The 27,509-nt window shown below is 53.7% G+C and overlaps 7 protein-coding genes across 7 annotated transcripts; 4 read left to right on the forward strand and 3 right to left on the reverse strand.

Moving 5' to 3' along the window:
- Window positions 1-23: 23 nt before the first annotated feature.
- BU25DRAFT_327586 (uncharacterized protein) lies at window positions 24-2,209 on the forward strand (the record flags this gene model as incomplete). The annotated part of the gene is made up of 3 exons (XM_033699490.1): window positions 24-435; window positions 484-1,144; window positions 1,201-2,209. 3 exons carry the CDS (start codon window positions 24-26, stop codon window positions 2,207-2,209), a joined length of 2,082 nt encoding a protein of 693 aa, XP_033567933.1.
- A 153-nt stretch (window positions 2,210-2,362) lies between these two features.
- Window positions 2,363-3,250, reverse strand: BU25DRAFT_444410 (zincin; the record flags this gene model as incomplete). Its single annotated transcript, XM_033700041.1, has 2 exons — window positions 2,438-3,250; window positions 2,363-2,382 (listed from the first exon to the last, which is right to left on the reverse strand). The coding sequence occupies exons 1-2, from the start codon at window positions 3,177-3,179 to the stop codon at window positions 2,363-2,365; spliced, it is 762 nt and encodes a 253-aa protein (XP_033567934.1). The 5' UTR covers window positions 3,180-3,250.
- Window positions 3,251-4,193: 943 nt separating this feature from the next.
- BU25DRAFT_327501 (Not1-domain-containing protein) lies at window positions 4,194-11,208 on the reverse strand (the record flags this gene model as incomplete). The annotated part of the gene is made up of 4 exons (XM_033699484.1): window positions 4,194-4,256; window positions 4,312-10,214; window positions 10,265-10,580; window positions 10,639-11,208. 4 exons carry the CDS (start codon window positions 11,206-11,208, stop codon window positions 4,194-4,196), a joined length of 6,852 nt encoding a protein of 2,283 aa, XP_033567935.1.
- Window positions 11,209-12,165: 957 nt separating this feature from the next.
- BU25DRAFT_381446 (uncharacterized protein) lies at window positions 12,166-15,692 on the forward strand. The gene is made up of 4 exons (XM_033699666.1): window positions 12,166-12,383; window positions 12,431-13,035; window positions 13,085-15,254; window positions 15,309-15,692. The coding sequence occupies exons 1-4, from the start codon at window positions 12,338-12,340 to the stop codon at window positions 15,476-15,478; spliced, it is 2,991 nt and encodes a 996-aa protein (XP_033567936.1). The 5' UTR covers window positions 12,166-12,337; the 3' UTR covers window positions 15,479-15,692.
- A 294-nt stretch (window positions 15,693-15,986) lies between these two features.
- On the forward strand, window positions 15,987-17,810 carry BU25DRAFT_328727 (MFS general substrate transporter; the record flags this gene model as incomplete). Its single annotated transcript, XM_033699537.1, has 3 exons — window positions 15,987-16,339; window positions 16,404-17,442; window positions 17,493-17,810. 3 exons carry the CDS (start codon window positions 15,987-15,989, stop codon window positions 17,808-17,810), a joined length of 1,710 nt encoding a protein of 569 aa, XP_033567937.1.
- A 5,152-nt stretch (window positions 17,811-22,962) lies between these two features.
- On the forward strand, window positions 22,963-24,302 carry BU25DRAFT_327919 (kinase-like protein; the record flags this gene model as incomplete). The annotated part of the gene is made up of 2 exons (XM_033699501.1): window positions 22,963-23,551; window positions 23,602-24,302. 2 exons carry the CDS (start codon window positions 22,963-22,965, stop codon window positions 24,300-24,302), a joined length of 1,290 nt encoding a protein of 429 aa, XP_033567938.1.
- A 2,482-nt stretch (window positions 24,303-26,784) lies between these two features.
- On the reverse strand, window positions 26,785-27,470 carry BU25DRAFT_12352 (uncharacterized protein). Its single transcript, XM_033699387.1, has one exon. It carries the CDS (start codon window positions 27,332-27,334, stop codon window positions 26,876-26,878), a length of 459 nt encoding a protein of 152 aa, XP_033567939.1. The 5' UTR covers window positions 27,335-27,470; the 3' UTR covers window positions 26,785-26,875.
- Window positions 27,471-27,509: the final 39 nt, after the last annotated feature.

A 27,509-nucleotide genomic window follows, 5' to 3' on the forward strand; every position in this document is an offset into this window, starting at 1 on the left:
AGAGTGGCGCCGATGCTGTTCAGATGAGTCTAATCGATCCTCCCAAGAAGATGCGCAACACTGTAGACGTTGCGGAACAGCAACGCGATCTCAATGAAGCCGGTTATGCTGCTGAATACGAAAGGCTTGAAAGTCTGTTAGGCGCAGGGATGAGCTCGATCACTGAGAGGCCATTCACATACAATTCGGCACCGATAGGGCCGGGGAGCTATTCAAGACAGCCACGCGGGGAACCCAATGCAGACATCACCGTCCTTCAGGCTCGCAATGCTCAGGAAGAGGCTGAGAAGACCGGCGACATTGTCGCTGTTGCAGAGGTTCCTGTTGACATCAGCGAATCGTTCGGAGGTGGCGATTTTGAGACGCGGAGCATGTTGGCTAGCTCTACGCGTCAGGACAAAAGTGAAGTGCAGAAAAGCTACTTCTTCCCCAAAGGTTCGTTTGCACTCAATATTAACCCAGGGCCCTACTGACAACTTCCAGATCCGGACATGCCATCGTGGCGCCCTTTGACCATGGGATGGCCATGGATCGCGATGCTTACGTTCATTGCACTTGCGCTGGCTGCTCTTCAGGAGTTTTTGTGTCAGATGTCCATCAAGAAAGAGCAAAATGGAGATGGGCTGGCAAAATTCAAAAAGGCAGATGAGCTGAGCCTCGCTGAATTCTTCACATGGAAGTACGCACCGATTATCGTCTTCGTCTTCTACGGTATACTCTGGCAGATGTCAGATTTTGAGGTTAAGCGACTAGAACCGTATTACCAGCTTAGTCGTAAGACGGGCGCTACCGCTGGAGAATCGCTCAACATGGACTACCTCACCTTCATGAGCTGGCTTGTGCCACTGAGGGCCTTGCGACATAGGCAGTACGCGGTGATCTGGAGTTCTTTAGGCACCTTGGTCGGTAGCAGTCTGATCCCTGTGCTCCAGTCGGCCTCAATCAAGGTGGATCCCCCGAAGAACAAGCGAAATAGCGGCGAATGGAAGTTCGTCCGCATCGATCCCCCCTGGTCTCGCGCTGTCTCTGGATGTCTAGTCTTCGTTGCTATATGCGGAGCAGCGTTGATGTACGCTATGAGACGTAAAAGTGGCCTTCTGTCTAATCCTCAAGGGATTGCGGGTATTGCAGCCATGGCTACCAGGTAAGCACTAAACCCCCTTCTCTGTACATAGAAGGACCATCTCATCATTTCCACAGAAGTCACATTCTCACCGACTTCCACGGTCTGGACGAAGCACCCCTTGCAAAGATCCACAAGCAGCTACGTCAACGCCGCTATATCTTACACAAAAGCAGTTTGTGGCAAGGAGAGTACATTCGCAACTCAAAGGAGAAGCCCCACGAACACAGTGCAGATCCCCGTCCTCTGATGCTGCGCCTTACTTCCGGAGTTGCTTTCGTCGCCTATATCGTACTGTTTACTGCTGCCATCCCCGTCTTCACCTTCTTCGAGCCAACGAGCGTCGTGACGGACAAATTACCTATCCTCCTAACCGGCCTCGCGACTATCGTCAGGATCCTGTGGAACACTATGAACTGTGATGTTCGTATGCTCCAACCATTTTACATTCTCTCGAAACGAAAGGCTCCCGCAAAAACACTCACACTCGACTACGCCGGCACGAACCCGCTCTTCCTTCCTATCATTGCTCTCTTCAATAGACACTGGCTCGTTGCTCTTGTCGCGTTTGGATCGGTGCTTGCCGAGATCCTCACAGTATGTGTGTCATCCATCAACGTGGACGGCACGCGATTTTTTCCTGGCCAGGGCGGCGACAATGATCACAAACAGGACCCCAAAGACAGACACAATCAGGAGCAGACATTCCGTTCCTTCTGGATCTCCCTGACCCTCTCAATACTTATCCTGCTGTATCTCATCAGTATCGCGATTCTGACGTACACACGTCGCTCCCACAAGTTCATGCCTCGGCAGATTGGCACAATGGCATCGGTCCTTGCCATGATATACCAGTCCAAGATGCTTTTGACTTTTGTCGATACCGAGAAGCTCTCCAGCAGCCAAATGACAAAGCACCTCGAGAAACAAGGGAAGACGTATGCGCTGGGATGGTTTTTGGGACGAGACAAGGACAACCATTTAGGCATTGATGAAGAGCCGATTCTTGACAGTTATGTGTATGGAGAAAAGTATAGGGACAAGAGGTTGCTGGGTCATCAAATTGGGACTTGGGAGCAGTACTGAGGGCAATACATGTTCTTAATGTCAAGATATGTTTTCAACCATTCATTTCGCGACAAACCACAATTTCAAACGCTTGCTCACCAACAGCCATCAGGCCCACAGCACGTGCCAGTAACAGCGTCCTCATTCTTCTCTCAATACAGAGTCTGACGTCTAGCAGCTGGCGTAAAGAGCTGTATCATGTTAGCACATTTCCATTATCTTCCTTTCTGGTTGATGAAGACTTACCCTGAGCGAACAATGTGTAAGTATCAGCATGATTCAAGTTCTGTGCCGCCGACAAGCTGCGGATGAAGTTGCATCCATAACCTCCGTAATCGCTAGTGCCCTTGACCTGATCCAAGTGGGTCATCTCGTGCAGCACAGTCGTAGCCTGATCCTGAGCATGGCAAGTGCGGCTCAGCGCCGGCAGACCGGAGAAGAATAGAGGGCAGTTGACCATCTGGCTGGTCGAGGGGTATGTGTATGCCAACACGCCGATGGAGCAGGCGCCCAGGATGTCGGTGCAGTAGTACCTGCTGTTGCCGCTGGTGGTGGAACCGCACTGGCTGGCGATGTTGTTGAAGACGGTCGCAACGGTGTTCTTTGTAGCAGTAGCTGTGGACTTGAAGCACTCGGTCATCTTGGCGTTGTTGGATTGGGCGTTTGAGGCGGCGGTGCGAGCGAGCGATGCACAGTTGGAGAGTGCGGTGGTGGCTGCGGTGCAGCGTGTGCCGGTGCAGTCAGACTGCACGACTGTGCGCTTGGCGAGGTCCTGGTAGTCACGACGAATTTTGCCGGCCTGCTCGCCGTTGATGCCGGCGTCGACACTGTTGCTGATGAACGGAACGGCGCCGGCAATCTCGGTGGAGTCAAGGTTGGCGTAGGCTAAAGCGCCCTCAGTAAGAACCTTGTAGTCGCCGCCAGCGCTCGCATCTTGGTCCGCCCCGCAAAGCGTGGTGGGCGTTCCAATTACACCGTGTGTTTCCATCTCTTGTGTGCTGCAAACGATAAGGACACTCGCTTTCAACGGGAAAACGGCAGGACGCGCTTTGAAGGAGTCAAATGGCGGATATTTTTATTCCCCGCAATCGAGCATGCTCCCTATCATGAATCTCGTTGCCGTACGAGGCTGCAGATGGATTGTATGTGAAGTCTGTGATGGAGCTGTGGGAATGTGTCGGCTGAAGGTCTAGAAGAGGAGATCAGCGGCATCGTGATATAGGGCGAAGCGATCTGCAGCATACACTACCTTCGTAGATCCCAACTCACAAGGTTACAAACTACCCAAGCTTACTAAATGGGAAGTTTCGACGAGAATACGAAGGACGATACTGCGGATGTACCATACCAGAAGAGCTTCACCCGCTGCGGTTGGCCGACACCTCTGAAGCGGATACAGGCAAGAGATAGCGTATGAGAACAGAAGATGGGTATCAACAGAGATAAGGTGACGGAGAAGATGAAAGAAGGAAAGGAAATCATTCGACTCAATATCCTACAGTATATGCGGTAGCCGACAGCGCATCGACTATACGCCTGCGTCATCCACCTGATCCCGAAATTCGCCAAAGCAATGCTATTCTACACGAATTTCGAAGGGTACCATCTTCATGATTAGAAATAACGAAACTCCCACCGTAGTGACTCCATGCTTTTTGAACCGCCAAATGAGCCTAACACCCGCCATTTTCCGTACGGTCCATCCGCATACGATGATCATTACGTTCCTTCTGTGCCAGCCAGCCCAAAGAGTCGTGAAACCGTAGCGTGTAGACGACATGACGTCCAGATGTGCATTCGTCGAAAATATTAGATCGGTTGAAAGACAAAGCTCCTCAATCATGCAAGAAAGAATCGAACCCCTTACGCACGCAAATGCAACGAGCACAAAACGTAAGGTTTGCTGTCTGAGCAAGCCCAAAAACGTGAACTATGAATGGCGGGCCGAGCTGCCGTTCAATGTGAAGCAACCCGGGGGTAGGCCGTGGGGATGGCTAGCGAACTAAGCTAGCGGCCGAGGGCTCTGCTGAGCATGGGTGAACAAAGCGTTGAGAAGACGCTCGACCTGCGAACTGTGTTAGTACCACTGTGACTTGCAGACAGGGATACATGAAAATTACCTCAGGTGCTGCCTTGACGAATGGCAGATCCCAGAATGCGTATGTGCGATTCTTCAGGATCTCGAGCAGAGTAATGATGAGTCCCCATGGATGAGGACGATGCACCAGCAGACGCTCCAGAAGCACTCTTGTGATGGTCTGTTGAATCTCAAGCGCTTCCTCATCGTCATTGGGAGGGCCGAAGAGGTGCAGCAGCGCGTAGCTGAAGAAGTGAGTGTGAGTGTTTGGGTAGCGAAGCTGGTTGGCGATTGCGCTGATGAAGTGGAACTTTGCTTCAGGATGGAAGTCCTTGACCAACCTCGCCATCAATCTGGCAGCCGCGCTGTCTGAATCAAACAGCGGGGCCTTGGCCGCTTCGGTACCCAATGTCGCGACACCAATGTAGAGAACAAGCGCATGGATCAGAGCTGGATCAGCAGTAGTTGGCACCAACTCGAAGCCGCTCTCTTTGGCTTGAGGGAAGTAGATGGCATCGCAAATCTTGCGAATGTCCTGAGCCTTGGATTCAGACGCTTTAAGAAGGTTATCAACATTGCTCTTGATACCTGCCTTGGAGAGGATTTCTACGATATCAGTTCGGATAACGGGTGCTTGGAGGTTGTTCTCAAGTCGGTCAACCTTCAGTCCTGCTGTGAAAGGATCCGGCATCTCCAGAATGGTGGAAGGATATGCGCTGACGATCAAGTTCCTTAGTTGAGTGCAGTGCATCGGGATACTGTTGCACAGACGGAAGTGATGTTCGACAAGGAACTCAGGATAGTCGTGATGGATCACAAGCAAGACGCGCAAAACCCCACGGTAGAAGTTTTGAGCCATGATGGTCTCTCCAGTCGGTTTGATCAGCTGTCCAGTGAAGACCAGAAGAGTCTCCATCAGGCGAGCGTAGATGTCCCAGCGCTCGTCGGACTGGCCGCCTTCGAGCATTGCCGGGATGAAGATGCGGTGAGCGACAAGAGTTAGCCAAGAGAAGGTGAACCTCTGGAAGTGGCTCGGCTGCAGGATGAGAAGAGCCCTGGCAACACAGAGGAAAAGATCGCCCTTGTGCTCTACCAAGGCGTCTTCCTTGGTCGCCTCGTTAAGACGGAAGAGGATAGTAGAGAACAGGCGGAAGAAGACCTTCTGGTTGAAAGCGTCCCCTCGGGTGTTGTGGTGATTGCACAACACAAGAACAGTAACGACGAGCATTTGGTCAAGGTACCTGGCCTTGTTATCCTTGGCACCACCCTCTTGTTCGTCTTGGTAAGCAACAAGGTCCACGATGAGTTTGCCGAGCGCATCGATCTTCACCGTAGCTGTATCAAGGTTTCCAGCACCGTACGGTAGAGATTGCTCTTGCTCGTAGGCAGTGACAGAGGCATCAATGCAAGTGCGGATGAACTCAATGGATGTCTCTTGGCTTTGCATGATGTCCTGCTTGTGGAGCTGGTAGATGAAAGCTCCGATCGTCTTCTTCGGCGTTTCTGGAAGCTGCAGGTGAACCCACTCGTCGAAGATGTACTCCAGCTGATCCTTGTGTCCAGTGGCAGGTGGGGTCAAAGACGCCTCGGCAGTTGATGCTTGCAGATTGGCAATGACACGCTTGCCGACTTCCAGGGAGGGATCTTCTGCCAACCAGTTGGTGAGAGCGTCGATTGACAGAGCAAAGTCAGCCCGGAACGCACTCGGATGCTCGCTGAGCAGCAGTTCCTCCAAGAGCGTAGAAAGCATTTCGACTGCGGCAATACGCCTCTCTTGAAGGGCTTTGGCAATTGTGGTGTTCAGACGATGCATATCCATCAGGCCGACCTCCATAAGGGCGACCATAACGGTAGCCTTGAAGATACGGTCGTCATCGTGAAGAGTTGCAAGCCACATCAGTACTTGACGCGAAGTCTGCACAGACAGTTGGCAAAGATGGCTGAGCAGATGCGCCATAACCTCCACCTCTAGGCGCTGCAGTGAATCGGAGAACAGGTGGTTAGTGACCTGTCCGGCAATCCGGAATGCCCATGAGTCCTTGTTGGGCCCAGCAAACTCGATGCTTGAGATGAGCTGGTCAAAGACACGGTGGATTGCGCTGCTGCCGGGTTGAAGCTCGCTTATCCGCTCCTCAGGTGCGTCCTTGATGACTTGTGTCAGCTCTACAAGAAGATCTTCAACGCCTCTCTGGCCCCCTGCTGGGCCGGGCGCATCCATGTAACCGTTCAGTTGCTGTTGTGTAGGAGGCACGTGAGCGGATTGAAGGTTCTGGAGTCGAGGCTGCTGTGTAGGTTGTTGGCGTGGCTCAGCAGGGGTGGCACCAGGGGTTGGCAGGTTCGGCACAGCAGCGAACTGATCCTGGAGCACATCAGGAACTTGACGCCCACTATCCTGAGAAATGTTGTTTGCGTGCGGGAGGCCACGCGCCTGTCGACCAAAGTCCTCGTAGATTGCCAGTTGTTCACGATTCAAGCCTCCAGCTGTTTGCTTGTAGGGTTCAGGGATGTAGAATGCCCACGGGCTGATGTTTGCATCCTTGAAAGGCTCGTTGGGACGTGTATTGCGGAACATGCGACGCATGCGCACGGCTTCCTCGACCTGCATATCGATCTCAGCCAAGGAAGACATCTCGGCTGCCTGCTCTACAGTGTTGCAGACCAAGTCGAGGTTGTCATTGACGAACATAACCACATGGCCTTCTGGAAGTGTCTGTTCTGGGAGGTCGCGCGCCATAATGCGTATGTTGTTCTGGATGCTCATGCGTAAAGGTTCCTTGCATGTCACTAAAGCCAAAGCACCAGACAATGCTTTGACGACAGTGTGTGCCGCAGTCCGGAGTTTCTCCTCATCAGGCTCCATCGCAAAATCCTTGCTAATGAGCTGAGAGGTGGAGATGGCAGCAATCGTAACGGAGCGCTCGACGACGGGAGCTATTATCTCCTGAATAGCCTGATTGACAGCGGTAAGGAAGATCTTCTTGATCTGCGCTGGGGGCACAGCGCTGTTGCCGGATGGCGGATATTGCAGCTGATTTGTGAAATCAGGCAAAGCCGCAGTAATGGCCGCAGATGAGAATCGTTCACTTGGGCCTCGAGCACGATTCAGGCTCATAATCGAGAGGTCGCCGAACGCGTCAAGCCCATCCGTTACCATAGGGTTGAGGAACTCCTCGTCGGCTTGGGGTCGAGCTCGAATGCTGTTAGTTGGTTCGATCTCCTTGTGATCGAGATCCAGCCCCTTGCAAAGAACCTCAATCTCGAACTTTTGATTCAGCTTGAGATCCGCGAAGTGATACAACTCCATTAGCACACCAAGAATTTCCATCAGCCATGGATTGGGGTGTTTAAAAACTGTAGACTTGGCAGCCTGGACCAATACCTTGCAGGTGAACGGAATGACGAGGAGAAGTCGGTCGGTGTCGTAGCCCTCAGTCAGGAGATCTTTGAATGAGATGTTGCGAAACTTGATCGGTTGATCGCGAGCGATTGTAAGGGAACCAAGCCAGGATCCAAGGTTCTTGAGATGGCCACGCTCCGTCGAACCGAGTGTTCCATCGTTGTTGAGCATTTGTACAACGCTAACGTAGGTCTCGCGAAGAACCTCAGCCCAGAGTGTTCGGTTGTTGAACAGCTCCAGCATGTCCAAGTACAGCTGCTGGAAGTTGGGTTGCATCTTTGCACGCTCCTCAACGAGATAATTGGCAAACCATTGGTGGTGCCTCTCTTCGACAGCTTCGGTGAGATCCTTGATCTTGTCGCGCAGATTGCGCTCGGACACGTTGTTCAGCACGAAAAGCACCTTGTCCTGCACATCTTCGTCGGGGTCTTCGTAAAGGTCTCCATGAATCGGTGGATCAACGTACAGACAGGAGAACTTTGGTACAGCGGATTCTTGTTGAAGCGCATCTTCCAGACCGTTGCCGTTGGAGAGGCCAATGCTGTTGTGCGCATCTCCATTGACTTCACCCCCTTGTTGTCGGACGACCTCCTCAGCCTTCGCGAAGATCTCGGTGCCCTGAAGACCAGGAACAATGAGAAGCTGGTCGCAATAGTTGGGCCATTCGGAAAGTCGACTGGAGAAATGAAGCAGAGCCTGGAGACCGAACTTGTACATGGAGTCTTCAGGTCTGTACTCTTGCACAGCTTCCAGCACCATGGCCAATCCAACCTGCAGCGCAATCCTAGACAGCAGGTTGAAGTTGATAATACCACCGAAGAGTACAGCTGTGGTTGCCAATGCTTCCAGTGGGTATTCGCCGAAGCAGTTATATTCGTCGAAAAGACCATGAATCATGCAAGCGAACAGCTCCTGCTCCGCGGGATCGCGCGACTCCTTGTATTTCTTCAATACGGAAATGATGTCGCGAACATCGCTATCGCCACTGTACATGTTCTTGAAGTGCTCTTGCATTTTGGTGTCAGCATCCGCGGGAAGAGAGTTCCCATTCTGACCGTTGGCATCGATGATGTCGTCTACGCCTTCGCCGTAGTTGATGAGCCGGGGGTAAGCTTGGATGCAGTTGCGTTGGAGAGGCAGGAGTTCGTGTTCTGGCAGTCCGCACTCGGCAAGGAACCAGAGCAAAGGGTAAACGGTCTTCACGGCAAGCGGTAGGCTGAGAGAATGCCCATCCTCCCGTACACGCTGCATCTCATCCGAGGCTCTCTGGGTTAGGAAGTTGGTCAAGATGCGTCGGAAAAGAAGGCCGGCTTGTTCGATAGTCTGCTGCAACCATGGCTCGATCTCAAATTTGCCGCGCGCATGCGCCTGTGCCGCCATGTCCAGACTGATGTCAGTATTACTGCGGATCAGCGTTTCGGACCAGTTGTTGGCTTCGGCATGCTCTAAGATAAGCGTGAGAGACATGGGATCGGCATTATACGCATCGACAAAACGATCAACAAGCCATTGGAGATCTTGTTGCCAGAGACCGTAAAGAACGAAGTTGTAGATCGGTAACTTCTTGTGGAAGTATGGATCGAACAGCTGCTTCAGAGCTTGCTCCTGTAGGGCGCCCCATGGCTTCGGCACAGCTGCTGCAGCAACGAGGAATTCGGCCGTGTGAGGATTAATCACGAGGTCCGGGATCCCCATTAATTGAGCTGTGTGATAGGTCTCCGAGGTACGGAAGATCATCGTAAAGAGGGCGCCTGTAGCATCGAGCGATACGAACGGGTGTTTGATGGCTTGCTCTGCGAACGCTTTGACGTCGTCAGGGGCATCTTCGAACGTCTCCAAGGAGTACGAAGCGCGCAGCCGCGGTATCTGAGAAACATCGAGCTCCTGAGATGTGCACTGCAGATAACACAGCAAGAAGTAGAGATGTGTCACTTCGTGCTGCCAAGTTCCACCCCACAGTGCCTGGATATCGAAGCTCTCGTTCTCTTGAGCGATCGGAAGTAGGGCGTTGTAGATGGCGAGGAAGTTGTTCTTTTCGATGCGTAGATGGTCTCGGTCGAAAGCGTGTACGACGTCCTGCCAGTCCAACCGCTGTCCGGCGCGATGCTCTCGCAGCGCTGCTACGAAGTTCTTGGCATTGTATCCCGTGGAGAGCGCCAAGTACAACACCACCGACGCCACTTGCTGGTAGCCTATGTCTCTTGTCTCGGCCGACGCGAGCAACTCTTTGCTGGCTTCTACTGTAGCCGTGCCTTGCGGCCCCGCTCGCTGCACTAGCTTCACTAGAGGATTCCTTGACCCATCTGTGAGCTCAGCGAGTATGAGCTTCGACTCGACCAAGCCCGGTACCTGCATGTGCAAGGTCTGGTAGCGAACTTGGACAGCGTAAGCGAGGTTCAGCTTCTTGTCCTCGTCCCATCCTTGTGGTGGGTCCTGCAGGAGGCACTCGACGAGCGAGGCGATGTAGTCTGGGCTCGTGTCGTCGTTCTGGGTGGGCTGTGCGATGGCTATCAGAAGGTCGTCGCCAAGGCTTGAAAGAAGTGCATCGGCTACGTGGTGTTAGCGCGGATTCTGGTCGAGTCATGTGAAGCAAGCTCACCCTTGGGCCTCAAGTTAGTCTTCCTGCACGCAAGTGTGAGCATTGCCCTTGAGAGTGGGTGCATCTGGAAATGCGAGACAAAGGTGGACAGGTCGAAATCGCGGAACAGGTCTCCTTCACTGGAGCTTATTGACTCTGCGATCTTGTCTGCTTGCTCTGGCTCTTTTCGCAGCTTCTGAACTTCGGTCACGAGGATCTGATAGCTGCCGTTGGGGTCGGCGTTGCGGCCGCCCGTGCCGAAGACTTGCGCTGCATTGTTCTGCAGCACGCGCCGGAAGTATTTTGAAAACACCTCCATGCCGTTCGAATCGATCAGCTAGTTGGTTGTTAGCATCGCAAAGCGAAGACGTGTACAAGCGGAACCAATGACGCACCTTCCTGATCTGTTCGGTCTGCGTATCCCACTTGGACCGATCTTTCTCGTCCTTGACGGGGCCGAATTGGCTAAGCAACAGGAAGACCTGCGCGATGACAATACGCGAGAGGTTTTGTGACGATGCACCGGAGGCGGGGTTGGTTGACGTGGTTGACGTGCTGGGCGAGCCCACTGTGCTCGACGAGGGCGAGGCGCGGACGAGCTTCGAAGCTCCTCCGTTGCTATTCGACGAAGCTCCACCTGGCACAGCAGAGGACGCCAGCTGAGAGCCGGGCTGGCTCACGTTGGTCCTGGACCGAGAGGACAGCAGCTGGCTGGCTGGGAGCTGCTGTCCCGCTGCAAGAGGCGCGGACGAGGTCGAGGACGCGGCCGACGACTTGCGGCTACCTACGAGGCGCGACGGTGCCGATGGGAGCGAGGGGAAGCTGGACGCGGCGGGTGAGTATGGCTGACGCGAGCCGCTGGGAGAGGGTGTGCTGCGCTGTTCGTGGGCGGCGCTGGTGGAGATGGGCGTCAGACGGGTGCTCTGGTTGTGTCTCGGGGTGCCCCAGGGGTGTTGCTGGCTCATCGGAGTGGTATTTCCATGAGCAACGCAAGGGCGAACGGGCGGGGTGGAGTGCGGCGATGGGCTGGGATGAGGTGGTGGACGTGAAGTTGTGATAGTCGTGGGTCAGTTGGAAGAGATGCTTGGCACTGAGGAGCGCGCACTTGCCAGCTAGCGACTGCGATTGACCGCGACGCTGCACTGCGCCGAGTGCTGCATGATTATCAGAGCAATGCATTCGCTGCATCTCGTCTATCTGTCCGTAGAGTCACAGAGACCTGAACCGCATCACGTGTTCATGCAGATATTGCCCGGCTCTCACAGTCGATGCTGCAGTTCGCCGGCACCGCAGGTGGGTGCAGCATCGATACCCCACATTTCCAGGTTCGTGATGTGAGTGCTCGACTCCTCCTTTGCTCCATTGCCATCACGCACGAGCACATGGCTTCCCTCGAACACAGTGGCTACGATACAGTCGACGCTTGTCTTCGCATTGACCTCGAATCTTTGACGCACCATGGGGTGACCTGGCGTGGTGTTGCAGACGCCCTCTGGCGGTGCCCTCATCATTAGAGCTCTATCAACACTTGCTCTTGGAAATCATCACATCGATACACAGCCTTGAGAGACACTGTTGTTTCCTTGGCCCGACGATGATTGTAGTATGCCAGTCACGACTGCTCGAGAGTTTCTTGCTGCTTGACTTTACCAGCTGCAGCGGCACATGGGTACAGTGGCCGGCGAACCCCAAGACAATGCAGATTTGGAGCCATCAAGAAAACCCCAAGACAACGCAAATTTGGAGACACCAAGAAGAACCCACACGACAGCGCATGCATACAGGAAGCTGGTTGTTGTCGAGAGGTTGAGCCGCAGACAGCGGTCGTCTCACTGCAGCACACGTCGTCATAGGGCTGAGCGCGTTTAGCGCTCCTTCCCGCGCGCGTCGCCATGGGAAACGGCGACCACCAACACAGCAGCTCGAGGTACAGGCGCCCCAGACCCGCACCCTCACCACCCATACCTGGTCGCCGCACCTTGTAGTACCATCCATACCCCATATATATTATTCCAGCATTCTTCTCGACATTCGTTGTCCCCGCGCATCGCTGCCACGTAGAGCACTCGCTGCAGCAAGTAAACAGCCGGCACGATGCCAGGCACACCGGCATCAGAGGTGCCTTCGGTGTCTCTTTCGTGTATGACAGCTCCCTATACCTACAGGGCTTCTGCTGACAGCTGCTAGTCGCCAACAACTTCTGGGGTAAAGACGATGCTGGCGTCGGGCCCATGCTTGACCGCATGCACTTTGCCAAAGTCACCAACGATGAATTAAAGGCCTTTTACGCTGCGCGCGCTGCGATCGAAGAAGATTACTCCAAGAAGCTGCTGCAGCTTTCTCGAAAGCCCCTCGGGTCCTCGGAAACTGGCACACTACGAATGTCCTGCGATGTCATACGAGCCGAAGTCGAATCCATGGCCAAGGCTCACCAGAGCGTCGCCCAGCAGATGCACACTGAGCTGGAGGAGCCGTTACAAGCATTCGCTGGCGGTATGAAGGAGCGCAGAAAGATTGTCCAGAATGGCATCGAGAAGCTCCTGAAGCTCAAGATGCAGCAGACGGCCACAGTCAATAAGGCACGCGATCGATACGAACAGGACTGTCTCAAGATCAAGGGCTTCCTCGCACAGGCGCACATGGTCATGGGCCACGAAGAACGCAAGAACAAGGCCAGGCTGGAGAAGACACAAATCAACCTGTCTACAACAAGCGCCGAGTACGAGGCTGCAGTGAAGGTTCTGGAGGAAACCACTGGCCGCTGGAATAGAGATTGGAAGGCTGCCTGCGACGTAAGTTGGCTTCACGCAGCGCAAGCAATCATTGCTGACAGCTCTGTAGAAATTCCAGGATCTCGAAGAAGAGCGTATCGACTACACCAAGAGCAGCCTTTGGAACTTTGCCAACATTGCCTCGACAGTGTGCGTCAGCGACGACGGCTCATGCGAGAAGATGCGCTTGTCGCTCGAAGACTGTGATGTGGAGAAGGACATCACGAACTTCATCACCGAGAGTGGTACAGGCCAGGAGATACCCGATCCGCCAAAGTTTATCAACTTCTGCCGTGGAGATGCTGAAACATCGTCACAAGTGTCAGATGATGAGAACTACTCGGTGGCACAGTTTGCAAGGACTATGAATCCGTCATATCGTGCTTCGTCCCCACCCATCTCGGTCTTCGAGTCGCACCACGATCCCAACAATCCTTTGGCGAAGGAAATGGGTTTGCAGCAGGACACTCAGCCAATTGCCATTCCACAAGATCAGATCAACGTCCCGACACCGCGACAGCCCGCCGAGCCGCAGCAGACACCTCGACCCTCTACAGCATCTCGAACAGTGCAGCCTGACCCACGTTTGGTGCAAGCACAGCAGCAAGCACGCCAACAGTACCAGCAAAGCCCAGCGCCGTATAACGACTTCCCGGCCGACGGCATGACCCAGTTCTGTCGACCTGCAGCACAGTCTGATCGAAGCACAATTCCAAGCCCTATCCGCCCTCCAAGCCGGGACTCGCACAGCGACCACTCAGACCTCAATTCCTTCTCTAGTGTTGAGCCTCCAAGCGGGTCTGCTTCCCCTGGCAAGCCGATGCCAGTGTCGTCATTCCCTGAGTCAAGTCCTATTGAGGAGAGCTCTTTCCAAAAGAAACGGGGCTTCTTCAACAGTCCATTTGGTCGTAGGAAGAGCAAGCCCGAGATCGAGACACCAGCTTCTGTGACACCGACAAGCCGCAACACATGGGCTCCTGCATCGCGACAGAACATCAACGAGAACGTCAGTCCGACTCGCCCGCTTGGTAGGGCTAGTCGTCAGCCTATGGTGCAGGAAGCTACACGATCTGCCAGTCCTGAACCTGTCGACCCACGTGCCAACTTCCAGTTGAACGTTGGGAACAACGTGTTCGATGTAGCGTCCCCTGACAAGAAGAAGCAGCAGCAGCAGCAGCAGCAGAAGCAGGAGCCAGCTGCAGAGCTCGACCCCATTGCTGCAGCTCTCGAAGAACTCAGAGGTGTCACCAAGCAAGGTACTTTGCGCGTGTCTGCTGATAAATTCCATGGCCTGGCCACGCCCCAGCCTCCGGCCACACCCTCTGTTGGCTCAAAGCTACCAGGAGGTACACCTACACCTTTGACAAACGCCAACCTGAATGCTGCGAAACGAGGCACACCGCCACCTTCCTACGAGCAGCCACCGATGTCCCGCCTCGGCGCTCCGAAGCCAGCGCATACTGCGCGCCAAATGCAGAAGACGACCGAGATGTATGTCAACCAAAAGGCGAATGTGTTCAGTGGCAATGCTGGATCCCGACCCTCAACGCGTGGCAATGCTCAACAGGAACAACCACGAGCGACATCTCCTGCACCAAATCGCGCTACTAGCCCCGGGCCTAGTCTTTACACAGCACAACAACGATCCTCGCAAGGACAAGCACCTGCGTCACCTTCCACGTATCGACCGGCGCAGCGCCAACAGCAACAGTCACCTGCTCCTGCGGCCAACTATAATCGCTCAGCCTCGCCGAACCCCTACGCAGCTTCTACTGCTGGTGGTCGGCCACGCGCGCAAACTGCTACTGCCCCAGCTCAAGCCTACGGTACCCCGGTTGGACGCAACTCGTATTCATCCACTCGAGGTGCTTCCCCTGCTATGAGCTCCATCCCTCGAGCAGCTTCACCTCAGCCGCCGCCGCAGCCAGCTTACGCGCAGTCACGACCGGGGTCTCGCGCCGCTCCTAGCTCGCGAGCTGTCAGCCCCCAACCAGCCTTCCGCCAGCCGAATGATAGACCTCCCAGCTCGCATAGTGCGGCGGCGATGTCTATGGCAGGCAGCGAACGAGGTGACGGGTCCGTGTACGGTGGCAGCGTTCGCGGTCGACCACAGAGTTCGTACTATGGTGGAGGCGGAGGTGGAAGTGGCAGCTCGGTAAGGGCTGAATCGAGAGTACGCAGCAAGAGTTTGGCGGAGCCCAAGAACTACAATAGAGACGGACGGATTATTTTGAACTACTGTAAGTGGCCGGAACATCGAATTACTGTTATGGTATGACTGACTAGTACAACAGCTCGTGCAATGTACTCATACACAGCACAGATCCCAGAGGAACTTGCTTTCCAGAAGGGCGACATCCTTGCCGTGCTTCGCCTTCAAGACGACGGATGGTGGGAAGCAGAGGTTGTGGGTAAGAACGGCAGGCCTGGTCTTGTCCCATCCAACTACCTACAGCCTTGTTGATCCCCCTGGTGGGTGACACATGGACCACTTCAGCATTGTGATTACTTTGACTTGAGCGACTTTTGCATATTCCCCTCTTTTACGATCGTTCAACACACTGTTGGTTTTGGTTGGTCCCTCCGACTCAAACTGCAATTAGCGGGCGTCATTCGTTTTGGTATACCAGTGTATTGAAGGGTTGTGTTTTGGGCAAAATAGCAAGATTGTACATGACTGTTGTTACCATTTGCCTTCACTCATGTGTTTCCATCGTCGATGCGACTTCAATGCACTCACATCGTCTTATTACGCAGTGCAAGCGTGATCTGTCACATCGCAATGTCGGTGGCACCGCGGTTTAAGACGTTTGGTATGTGAAGAGCGCGGCACACCGTCGTTTGCCAGTCACACATACGTGTTGCACTGGCTATGACTTTTGTGAACACAATGGCCGCAACAGCGAGCTATGGCACATACAGGCTCTTCTGATATCCACGGTCCTTGAAAGCAATAGCAAGCGCTCACAGCGATGGAGAAATCCGACTCCCATCCGCGACTCCCACTCCGCCCGTTGCGATGTCTAGCGAGAGCGTATCCCCAAATCACGTCCGACAGACCTAGCTCAAGTGCAACGCCAGACAAGGAACGCTCCACCATTCGCAAAGACATCCAGCAGCTCTATAGGAACGAAGAGCTACCTAGTATATACCATCACACAGTCTTCGACCTACCCAAGTCCTTCGACGACGATGGCGACAGACTCAAGAAGGATATTTACCTCGTTGATTGGGACCATAACCTCGATCCTCAGAACCCGCTCAACTGGCCCGCATGGAAGAAAAGCCTGAACATTGCCTGCATCTTCCTGATGTGCATCATCTCGTAAGCCAACTTACTCCGCCATCATCCACTGTTCACGATTTCATTTTCACTGACCAACACCAAGCCCATTCACATCCTCCGTCTTCGCCCCCGCCATCCCCTCCCTCATGCTCTCCTTCCACACCACAGAGCCCTACCTGTCCTCCTTCGTCCTGAGCGTCTACGTCCTCGGTTACGCCATCGGGCCCCTCGTGATCTCGCCCCTCTCCGAGCTGTTCGGCAGAATCCCTCTATACCACTTTTGCAACACACTATTCAGCATCTGCACCCTACTGTGTGGACGCACAACATCCACCCGCACTCTAGCGGTCACACGGCTTTTCGCTGGTATGGGCGGTAGCTCCGTCTTCGCGCTCGCGCCGAGTTCTGTCGCTGATATGTTTCCCGAAGAGAAGCGTGGCGCAGTCATGGCGGTGGTGGCTGTAGGGTATAACCTCGGTCCGTCTATCAGTCCCACAGCCGGGGCCTACATCAACGCTGCGTGGGGCTGGGAGTGGGTTTTCTACATCAGCGGCGGTCTCGGACTCATCGTCACAGTCCTGAACTTCGCGGGATTGAGCGAGAGCTATGAACCGGTGCTGTTGCGGAGAAAAGCTGCTAGGCTGAGGAAGCAGAAACGATTCCGAGACGGATCGGTGAGGTCGAGATTCGATTTCGATGTGCAGACTACGAGAAGGGAGGTGTTGGGAAGGGCGATGCTGATGCCGCTCCGCATGCTTGTTTTCTCGAAGACGATTTTGTTGACGAGTGCGTTGACGGCGATTGGGTATGGATGGATGTACATTCTGTATACTACGCTTCCGACTACATTTCTGGTCATGTACGCTTGGGAGCCCAAGAGTATCGGTTTTGCGTATCTTGGTACTGCGGTTGGGGCGGTGGTTGGTATGGTTGTTGGTGCAAAGATTAGCGATGCTGTCATGAAGAGGAGGAAGGAGGCAGGGGATTTCAGGCCGGAGAATCGGTTGCTACCCATGTTTTTCTTCTGGCCTTGCGTTGGTGTGGGATTGTTGATATATGCTTGGGCGGCGCAAAACACTGTGCACTGGGCATTGCCGGTGCTTGGAACCAGTATCTTCGGAGCGGGAGCTATGAGCGCCATCGTAAGTACTCCAGCGGCCGCCAACATTCTACAAGTGCTAACGGAAGGCAGTTCTTCACAGGAACATATATCCTCGACGCCTACCCGGTGCACTCAGCATCTGGAACTGCAGCAAGCACGCTCTTTCGATCGATACTTGGTGGTATAGCGCCACTGTTTTCGAATAAGCTGTACAAGCAGCTGGATGTGGGATGGATGTTTTCGTTACTGGCATTTGTTGCGCTGGCTGTTGCACCTGTACCGTGGATTGTGTATGGATTTGGCGAGGGGTGGAGGAAGAAAGAGAATCTTGGTGGAAATATTGCAGTTGGGGGACGGGAGGTCCGCAATAAGTTGGAGAGCAAGGATGCGGATACATACTTGGAGTGAGATGACGAAATTCGAGGGAAAAGCACGGTGTTTGAAGCGTGCACTGAGGTCCTGAACTGGTGTTCAGAGGTCAGTTGGGCCTTCATTTGCACTGGCAATCGACATTGTGAGTACCCTCAGCAATCAGATAGTAGAATATGAGAAATGGGAGGCGTCATTAATTCGTGGTGGAACGAGAGGCGCTCGCGCAACATGCATTACGATAACGTTCACTCGATGGTGGTTGAAGATATCGCTCTTACCTGAAGATGCTTGTCCCTGCCTAAAGCTTTCGCTCACCAGCATTCACATCGCACTCTTCCAAACAACCCTCCTATCATTCCAACACCTCGAGGTGGCTTACCATTCAGCACCCACCTCATCCAACTTAGGCGCCCAACCTCACAGCTGCCCACCTCGTGACATCAGCATCCACAGTGCTGCGCCGCACCACCAACTCCATCCGCTCCATCATGTTTCACGTTTCGTTTCGCGCTGATGGACATGGGCCGCATGAACGGCAGTCCGGTGGGCGACCTGATGTGCAACCTGACAGGCGGCCTGGCGAGGCGGTTAGCACAGGTTCCGTGGTATTCTAAGCGCAGTGCAGTGTCGGCTTGCAGGGGTTGTGTAAGCGGGACCTGGTGAGTGCGCTGATCTTGTTGTTAGTGCAGGGTGGTGGTGAGTCACTGTGAGTCTGTTGATAGTGGTGAGTGGGAAGTGTTGGTGGTGGGTGCAAGACATCAGCAATAAGAGTAGTGCGGATACTGTTGCATCCACTATTGAGATTTGATAGCCGCCATCTATCAGAGGTAAGCCTCATTTTCAATGAAAGTGTGATGTAGTTCTCGATGCAGCGTGAGGAATTGAAGAGATCATTTTGCTGAGCGGTGATTTCGTTGTTGATGACACCGTAGTGACCTTGATTTTTAGCTGGACAAGTTTACGGTAGTGAACGCGATGGCACGACGAACATCCATACGGAGCACGTCATTCAACAGACTTAGATTGTTTATGCAGTAGCTGCTGCATGCTGCAAGGCACGGTGGTTGTTGTCGGAGTACTGCTCCGTTGTCATTACGGAGAGTGCTTCTTCAAGCAGAGACGAGTCTTCTCTGCTGTCGACCATGTCTAAACCCGTGTGAGAGCCCGGTGTACAAGGAAGCTTTGCATGGAGCGTGAGAGATGATATCGAGACAGGACCCCGAGGTGTCGACAGCGCACGTGTTGCAACTTCATCTCGTCTACCCTCTCTTACCGGAAACTCTGATAGCGTTCCTCAAGCGACGAACTGATTTCACAACGATCCAGACGGTCGGGAGATGGATCGGGTCAAGAAGCTGCGAATCAAATTGACGAACGGCTGCAAGCGGTAGTGGCTGAAGTGTAATCGAAAGGTTTCGGCGGTCAGCCATGTGTAGGAACTAAGTACCTTGTGGTGAGACCGCTTACCGAACTTACCACGCGGTCGTCAGAAGACAGGTTCGTCCGAGGGGCTTGTCTCGCCTATGCTTCCTGTCGACATGTCGGCGCCTGGGCGGTTGAAGGTCCGACCTCAATGCAGATGTTCTCCGGGTGATCAATGTGCCAAGTCGAACCTGGCGATGCCTCAGGATCGATTACAGGGTGACAGTCGTTCATGCGGTACAGTCAGAGACCCTCAGTGTTTCTTCGTTTCAGATATATGAGTAATGGGAAAGTTCATGGAAAGTTTGGACATGTACTCGCAAGATCTACCGTCTGCTCGCCAAGCACTCAGCCCATGGCAAGATGTCGCGAGATCCATGTGAGATAGTAGTCTGCCGTGCCGATACAGTTTCGACGGACTGGTCCATGCGTCTCAAGTGTAGAGCTGCGAAACGTTTGTGGTCTGGTCGTCCTCGTTCCGTGCCGACCATTGTAAGCCACGAGTGTAGACACCGGCACTTCGAGGTCCAGCTGGATCTGGGGAGCAGAGAGTTACAGTTGATAATCGTTGACCGACTTTTGTTGAATACGTTGAACGAAGAGTGCTTGTACTCCGGAGTACGTCCAAAGTGCATGCATGAATTCAACGCAGCGCACGTCTGGCGCCAGTGATGGCATCGCACTTGCATCACTCACCAACGTTTTTGCCATTTATGTGGAACCCTGGGGTCTGGAAGCACAGTGAGATCTGCCGCACCACAGATGATCGTTGGATACTGGTGCTGTTGGACCCGTCTGTCCTTGCCTCCGACGGCGCCACGTTGCGTGTGCTGTGGATAATCGGGAAGGCACGATGCTGCAGCCTGCTTGATTGGACCAGTCCCTGGAGTCCCCTTGCTCGAGCGATTGTCGTTTTAACTTGAAGACGTGCAGGACGTCGAATTGGCGATAGCGGGGCATGGAGGGGCATATCGATAACGTTCGCCAGTCTTGAAGATCGGGCAGTGACAGCCGCAATGAGCCCGAGAGTGAAGGGGGCTGGGTCTGTGCCAACGAAAGACAAGCAAACCGGCGGTGAAGGCTGTAATCTGATAGCGACAAGTCCGCTGAGCCCTTGTGGAGAACGCCTATCCAAGCCCGTTACCCACCGGTGTATGCAGGCCCTGAATCGAAGCGACCACTGCGCGTCTGAAGCGCACCATCACCTGGGCAGCGGCAGTCGAGCATCCGGCAACAACAAAGACCTCACTCAGTGAATGGACAAACGATTTGCGCCGCTTATGTGCAGCAAATGGCGGCTGTTTGGAACTTGGTACTGATTTGGTGAGAACGGCAGATAGTCTTCAAGTATCGTCAGGACAACCAACAACGAACCGCTCGCTAGGCAGACAGTCATTTGGCCTCGACAACATTCTTCAGTCCCAGCCTTCGAACCAGCGCCGTTCATGGTATGATGCATACGCTAGCGTGACAGAAGTTGCCGGTAGCAATTTCGCTCAGATGTGATCGTCAGTCCCTTCACTCACAGACTCCCGTTCGCAACTTTAGCCTGCGGGAAGCCCAGCTTGACTGATCTGTGCTCATGCACGGATGACGCCGGAGGGCAGAAAAAGAAGAAGAAAACGATGCAGGTTCTTCGACGGCTGCCTCGCTTGCGCATGTATCGTAATCTGGCTCCAATCCTAGTCGAGACGGTCCCTCTGCGGACAAGTGCGGCCTCTGACCTTGCCAACGGGCAGGCGATACGAGATGATGGAAGCCCCGTTCGTTGCTCGATCCTGGGCGCCATCAACACCCTCATTATGACTGTCAAGGGCCAGCTGCTGCTGCTGCCTGTCAACGGCAAAATGGTTTTCTGGAAGGTTCGTTCTACCAGTATTGCGCGATAGCCTTGTCTGCGACTCATACAGAGACGCCGGTGTGAGTGGATTGCGACTCAAAGACGAGGCGGTGACTCCCGGGTCACAAGACTGTCACTCGAGTGAAACAAGTAGTTGGCTTCATCCACACGGTATATTGTGATTGGCCGCATTCCTGCAATAATCTCCGACCTCATTCGCCAGGCGTGAAGCTCTCGAAAATCCAGTAGCTTCTGGCGCGCCACTGGCGGGTGCCAGCTAATCAGATGCATGGGCACTCGCATGGATGGGACAGGCCCGTTAGTCAGCGGGGATTGACAATATATTGGAGGGCCAATGAGCGCTTAGGCAGAAGTAGGGCGACGTGCCAATCGGGCCTCAACTGCCATGTGTCATCGCCAACGCTCTTTGGCGCTCGAAATGTTCGAGCCAGCTCGCCCTTGTTCAACAATTGCGGGAACAAAATTGGAGGACAAAGATGCTGGGAAGCGCCGAAGATGGTGTTGCTCCACCAACACGAAACCCAAACGAGCCTTGGGCGCTCGACAGCCATCAATGCCGTCTTTCAGGGCACGCTGTCGGGTCAGAAGTCGGCTGGCAGGAGATCAAACAGAGACTTCAAAGTTCCAGAGCTGCGCCGCAGGCGTTGCAAGATCATCGACTGCACAGGCCAGATGCGTCATAGCACACACGAACACGGAGCCAGCGAAGGCTATCGAACGCCGGCCGTGCACTCGCGCTCTGTACGAGACGTCGTAAGCTTTCGCAGGCTTGTCCACGTCTCTAAGCAACGCTAACCGGCTGCGGCATGGTCTTGATTCTCAGCCTTCTGGTTAGGGTGAGGCGCGGTTGTTTTCGACAGTTGGTGTCCGCAGACGCTGGTCAGGGGCAACAAATCATGTCAGCCAGCGTTATGTACAACGCGAGGCTTGAGCGAGATCTGCTGCTGTTGCCCTTCGAAATGTGTCCTCTCTGCGTGCTGACGAGCGCTTGTGGAGAGGGCAAAGCACAAAATGAGTGGTCCAGTACACTACCGCCACACACTGCGCGGGTCCGCTTGGCTCTGGCGCATGGTCTGCTGCACTGTGGTGCTCTGGTGCCTCGAAGCTGCTGCAATTCGAGCGTCGAACCCCAGACTGCGCGTGTGTTGAGCAGTCGTGGGTGTGTCACCGTTTCCTTGCTAACGGGTCTCTGATTCGCTGCAGACCACAGCCGCCCGGCGAGCTGCGGATTCAGAGGCATGATTCAGGTGAATCACGGACAGGGCCCCGGTTGCTCGGTGGCTGCATGACGGACACCACTAAGACGCACACGGTAAAGACGGCTCACACTGCCCTCCCTCACTTTTTGCCTCCCTGCGCGCTAGTGGAACCACACTGTTTTAGTGGGCGCCCGTCTGCGTGCCGGCCATGGCATGCATCGCTGATGGACTGCAGGCGGCCTGTAGGCCCATCCTTCTTCGTCATAGCGCTGCTCCCAGGCCCATCCTTCCCTATATTTACGAAAACTGGGGCGTCTTATGAACCAATAGCTGACAGGGCCCTCTTTTGAAGGCAATCTTTATCACTGCTGCCCAGCCGTGCTTATAGAACATACATCATATCCCGCCTCATACCCGACCATCATCATTCACCGGCTCGAACATACTACTACCCTCTCCTTCACGTTCTTTGCCAAAGTTCAACGTACTACATCGTTGTTCTTACCACCTCTCAACATCTACCTCCACCTTTCTCCCTACCTCTCTGTTCCTGGTCATCTGACCTAACCGTGTTTGGATAACTATACGTTACTGCTCTTGCTGCAACTACTCAAAGCCTTTGGATCCTTTTCTTTCAGGATTCATATCTCCGTCCTCGAGGCCTTCACTGGACCTAGGAGGACTTTTCTACACTCTCACCCACAGCATGTACCCGTCGCCTCCCGCATCTCCCACCCAAAATGGACTCTGTGCGCCGGAAGATCGACTAGGTCAAATCCTTGCTGGTAGGCTTCAACTCACTGGTATCCTCGGAGTCGGAGCTTATGGAGTTGTCTACACTGCCGTGGACATCCAGACCAACGTTCCCTATGCTGTAAAGGCGCTTAACAAGATTGGCCTTGAGCCTCGTCAGCGCAAGTTCCAGCAGCGAGAAATCCAGCTCCACCACCAGGCTAGTGCGCACCCCAACATTGTTTCTCTGGTCAAGATCATGGACGCTCCAGACTGCACCTACGTCGTCATCGAGTACTGCCCGGAAGGTGATCTTTTCTCAAACATCACTGAGCAGGGCAAGTTCGTTGGTAACGATGACTGGGCTAAGCGTGCTTTCCTCCAAATTCTGGATGCCGTTGAATACTGCCACTCTATTGGAATCTACCACAGGGACCTGAAGCCGGAGAACGTCTTGGTCACCGACCAGGGCTTGACTTGCAAGCTCGCCGATTTTGGACTGGCCACTACTGAGCACGTTACCTCTGACTTTGGATGCGGCTCCACCTTCTACATGTCTCCTGGTAGGTTTCAACCGCCATCATGGACTACATTCGCATACTAACACGAACAGAATGCCAGACATCAGCGCCCAAGGCTTACTCCTGCTACGCCTCGGCTCCGAATGACATCTGGAGCCTCGGAGTCATCCTCGTCAACCTCACTTGCGGACGCAACCCCTGGAAGCGAGCTTCTTCCGAAGACAGCACCTTCCGCGCTTTCATGAAGGACCCCAAGTTTCTCAGGACCATCCTTCCTATTTCCTTGGAGCTGGACGCCATTCTGAGGCGCATCTTCGACTTCAACCCTGCTAAGAGAGCCACTATTCCAGAGATCAGGCAGATGATCCTCAACTGCTCCGCCTTCACGGCCACCAAGGCAGCAGTGTCGACTCCTCTGCCCTCGCCTCCTCTCAGCCCCTACTACGACTGCTACCAGGCTCCGGCTGTTTCTTCCATGGCTCCTCTGCCAGGTGCTGTTTACGCCCCGGCCTTCTACCCTCAGCACTCCACTTCCTCTGGCAGCTCAAGCTCGGACAACGACTCTGTGTTCTCTGCATGTTCATCAGCGTCGTCCTCGTCCTCTACCGCTTCCTACCAAAGTGTTTACTCTGCCCCAGCCCAGAAGTTTTCTTCTCGAGTTCCTCAACAACAATACGTTTCTCCCCCTGCTCCCACCAACACTTGGTTCCAGCCTTTCATTCATGCTGCCAACCTGGTCAAGCATGTGTCCTTCCAGCCATCTATGATGGCTGCACCGGTCCACGTTCACTAGAGTGCCTTACAGGGTCATCTCACGCCGAATACGCTTCTCTACGACGTTTCACTTTCCTTCCGGATTTTTCAAAAGCCACGATGCCATGATAGCGGTGTTCTTGTTTCACGGTTGGCGTTCACAGGCTCGATGTTTCAAAATAGAGCCTTCCGGACTTCGCCCTGTCCGGACCTAGACTTTCCACCAGCAAAATACGTTTTAACTCTGGGAGTCGCAACCTTGACGGTGCGATGTTCCTTTTCCCCTGTACACACGTTTTCTTTTCTTGTTTAAACAACGAAGGGGAGTTGGCACAATCACGCATTTACACGGAGTTGCAATAAAACATGGGATCCTGACGGGGTTTGTCCGTCACGACTTTTCGCTATTTACTCAAAGATACCAGGGCACAGCCCACATTGTACCGTAGCTATCTCAACGAAGAGGATGTCAACCTCGCCTCTTGGCAAACCAGACACAAATCAAGACCTGAAGGCGCGCCATAACGATATTTGTCGGCTGCCAAACACAAGAACAAATCCACATCTCCTGTGCAGTTGTCGTCTCTCACTATCGTCCGATCCGGTCAGTCCTTAAGGACAGCCTGCATCCTCGCGCGGTCCGCCTCGGAACCAAGCTCTGTCAACACGGAAAGCAATCACCGGCCAACCACAGCCACCCTCAATCCACACACTCAACCAGGCTGAGTGGCTGGACTCCGCCTGGACATATGATTGAGGACGGTTGCGGTAAGCCGGGATCCATCGGTAAGTCACCGGTCTCACCAAGACCGAAGCCTGCATATCCACAAGCGTGCTGCAGTAGCTCCACTTGACAGGTGTGAAGGATCATGCCGTCTGTGCATACTGAGATCACTCTAGGCTCGATTGAATCAGACCATGGCAGACTGATATCGAAGGAGCATTTGGGTAATACCTTGACTGTACGTATTCAATGAATGCACTCCTTTTTCAACTGCACTTCACGGACATAAAGTAGAAGGCGCTGACAACCTTGCACCTTCTCTTCAGCTGCATTACACCGAACGCTACGACGTCGAACCCAGCCATCAACCCATGAGTTCACTAAACACAAATATACACAAATGTCTTGAAGTCGAGAGTCCGAACAACACGAGCCAGCCACACGGACCATCTCTCGGCTGACTTTCACTCTCGGGTAAGACTCCAACGTCCTCCAAGCTTCAGCTTCCACGCCCGTCGTGTAACCTTGCCCAGACAAGTAGAGGAAAGTGTATGCTTAACCGAAGCATAGCGTCATTGACTGTTGAACTATCCTTGCCATTCGACGAAAGTCACCGCTACGGCGATTTCTTTGTCGTGGCGAGCAGTGCCGGATCAGCACTCAATAATCAATTGCACATTAAAGTGTGCCCTCTTCTGAGCAAACAACGCCAATTGGGAAATGCGCTTGTTGCAGTGTAGCCGAGTGCAGACAAAAGGCGTAGTGGTGTACAGAGATGCCAAGTGCGCTAGCACAGAAAGCGCCAAAGGGCAAGCATCACGATTCCTGCTTGCAGCTGCCCTTGCCCTTGCCAAAGAAATCCCTCACATCTGCAGCCTTCTCCGTTCTCGTGCGCAGCGCCCACGAGATGTCATTTGCGCCACACTGAGCTATTCTCAGTTGGTGCGTGTGAAGGCGCAAGAACCTGCCCATTTACTGGTTCAGCTAGTGTTAGGGCAATGATTTGCAATTTCACGAGGCTGTACCTTGGCCCTGAGTTGAGGCTTTTCGATCTCGCGATATCGATTTTTTCTTCTTGCATGTTGTCAATAGACGGTAGTCTCACGTGTTTCTCCTTTCTTCTCTTGTTTCCAGAGATCGACAATGCCTACCCAAGGTGTTGCTTCTGATAGGCGTCCAAAAATACTGGATTAGCAACCCTGAGATCTTCAGAAGCGTCCCACAAGCATCCTCTACGATGGTTAGCACTCGCACAAACTGAACATCAAACGAACCTGTGGATAACGGAGCGCTGCAGCCAAGACGCTGCTCGACAAATACAGGCCGTTCCCTTCGAGTCACCACACCTGAGCTTTGTTCACCCTGTCAAGCTTCATGGCTGCCTGCCTGTGTCACGGTATCACAGTATTACAGAGAGTCCTTCTCCTTGACGTCGGGTTCGAAAACCGCCACCGCGTATGCAGCTATGATTGCTTTTCGTTATCCTTCCTTCCGGGACGTTCATCGTGCGTCCAGTGGTCGAGCACGAAGTGTGACGCATGGTTGCACGACATTGTATGTCTTCGCACCTTTGCTACATCCTCCAGTCGAGCTGATCAGCATGAACACTGTTCTTACAGAGACCTTCAACATGCGATCCAGTGTTTTGGGTGCGACCCGGTATTCCATTGCTTACGGAACAGAACAACATACCGCAGTACAACATGATTGCAACTTTGACAGCTACTCGAAGTAACAACGACCTGGCTGATAAACACAGAATGATCAAAACCCCTGCACAACTCTGACTCAACGCTTCCACGTGCCCGGAGGTCCGACCACCGCTCAGCAGTTCCATCCTTCACCACCCATTCAGCCTAGGCATCGCACAATAGTCGCAGCCTCAACTCTCATGGTCTCACAACCCGCCACTTCTGCGTGTCACATCGAGACACTCCCGACGAACCGCACACGATATCTTCCTCATGGTATGACAGCTTGAGCCGCAGTTTTAGTGCGATGTTCCCCAGACGTGGCACAACAGGCGCCAACTGCCAGCGCACAGCATGCTCGCTCGATGGGTCCACTTGCTGCAAAGTGGATCCATTCGTTGCAATCACCACAGAGAGTTTTGTCGTACAGCGCTGGACTTTTTGGGATGGCGACAGGTCACCGCCACTCGGGCAATTTTGCAAAACGTGTGAGACGTTTGCTTTTTGCCGCTTGGAGCGCACACAGACTTCGTGACAGGGGCCGAGGACATCCCTGATCGGTTGGATGTCATGTGCGTGATCGAGATTCTCGGGTTGCTGTAGGCGGTATCTGGGCGTTTGCCGTTGAGACGACACAGACGTCTTGTTCAACAACATATCTCAGTCTATTGCGAAGGCCTTACGTACCACTTTGGTGATGCAAAGCGTTGGTGTTGACAAGAAGTATGCCACTTGCTATGGCTAGTTACACATGAATTCATATTGACAGACGATCTAATATTGAAGGCCCTCTATTGAACCGACTTCTTCCTCAACCCAAGGCTGCGCCGTG

The sequence above is a fragment of the Macroventuria anomochaeta genome, assembly GCF_010093625.1.
Source record: "Macroventuria anomochaeta strain CBS 525.71 unplaced genomic scaffold BU25scaffold_1, whole genome shotgun sequence".
NCBI lineage: Eukaryota > Fungi > Ascomycota > Dothideomycetes > Pleosporales > Didymellaceae > Macroventuria > Macroventuria anomochaeta.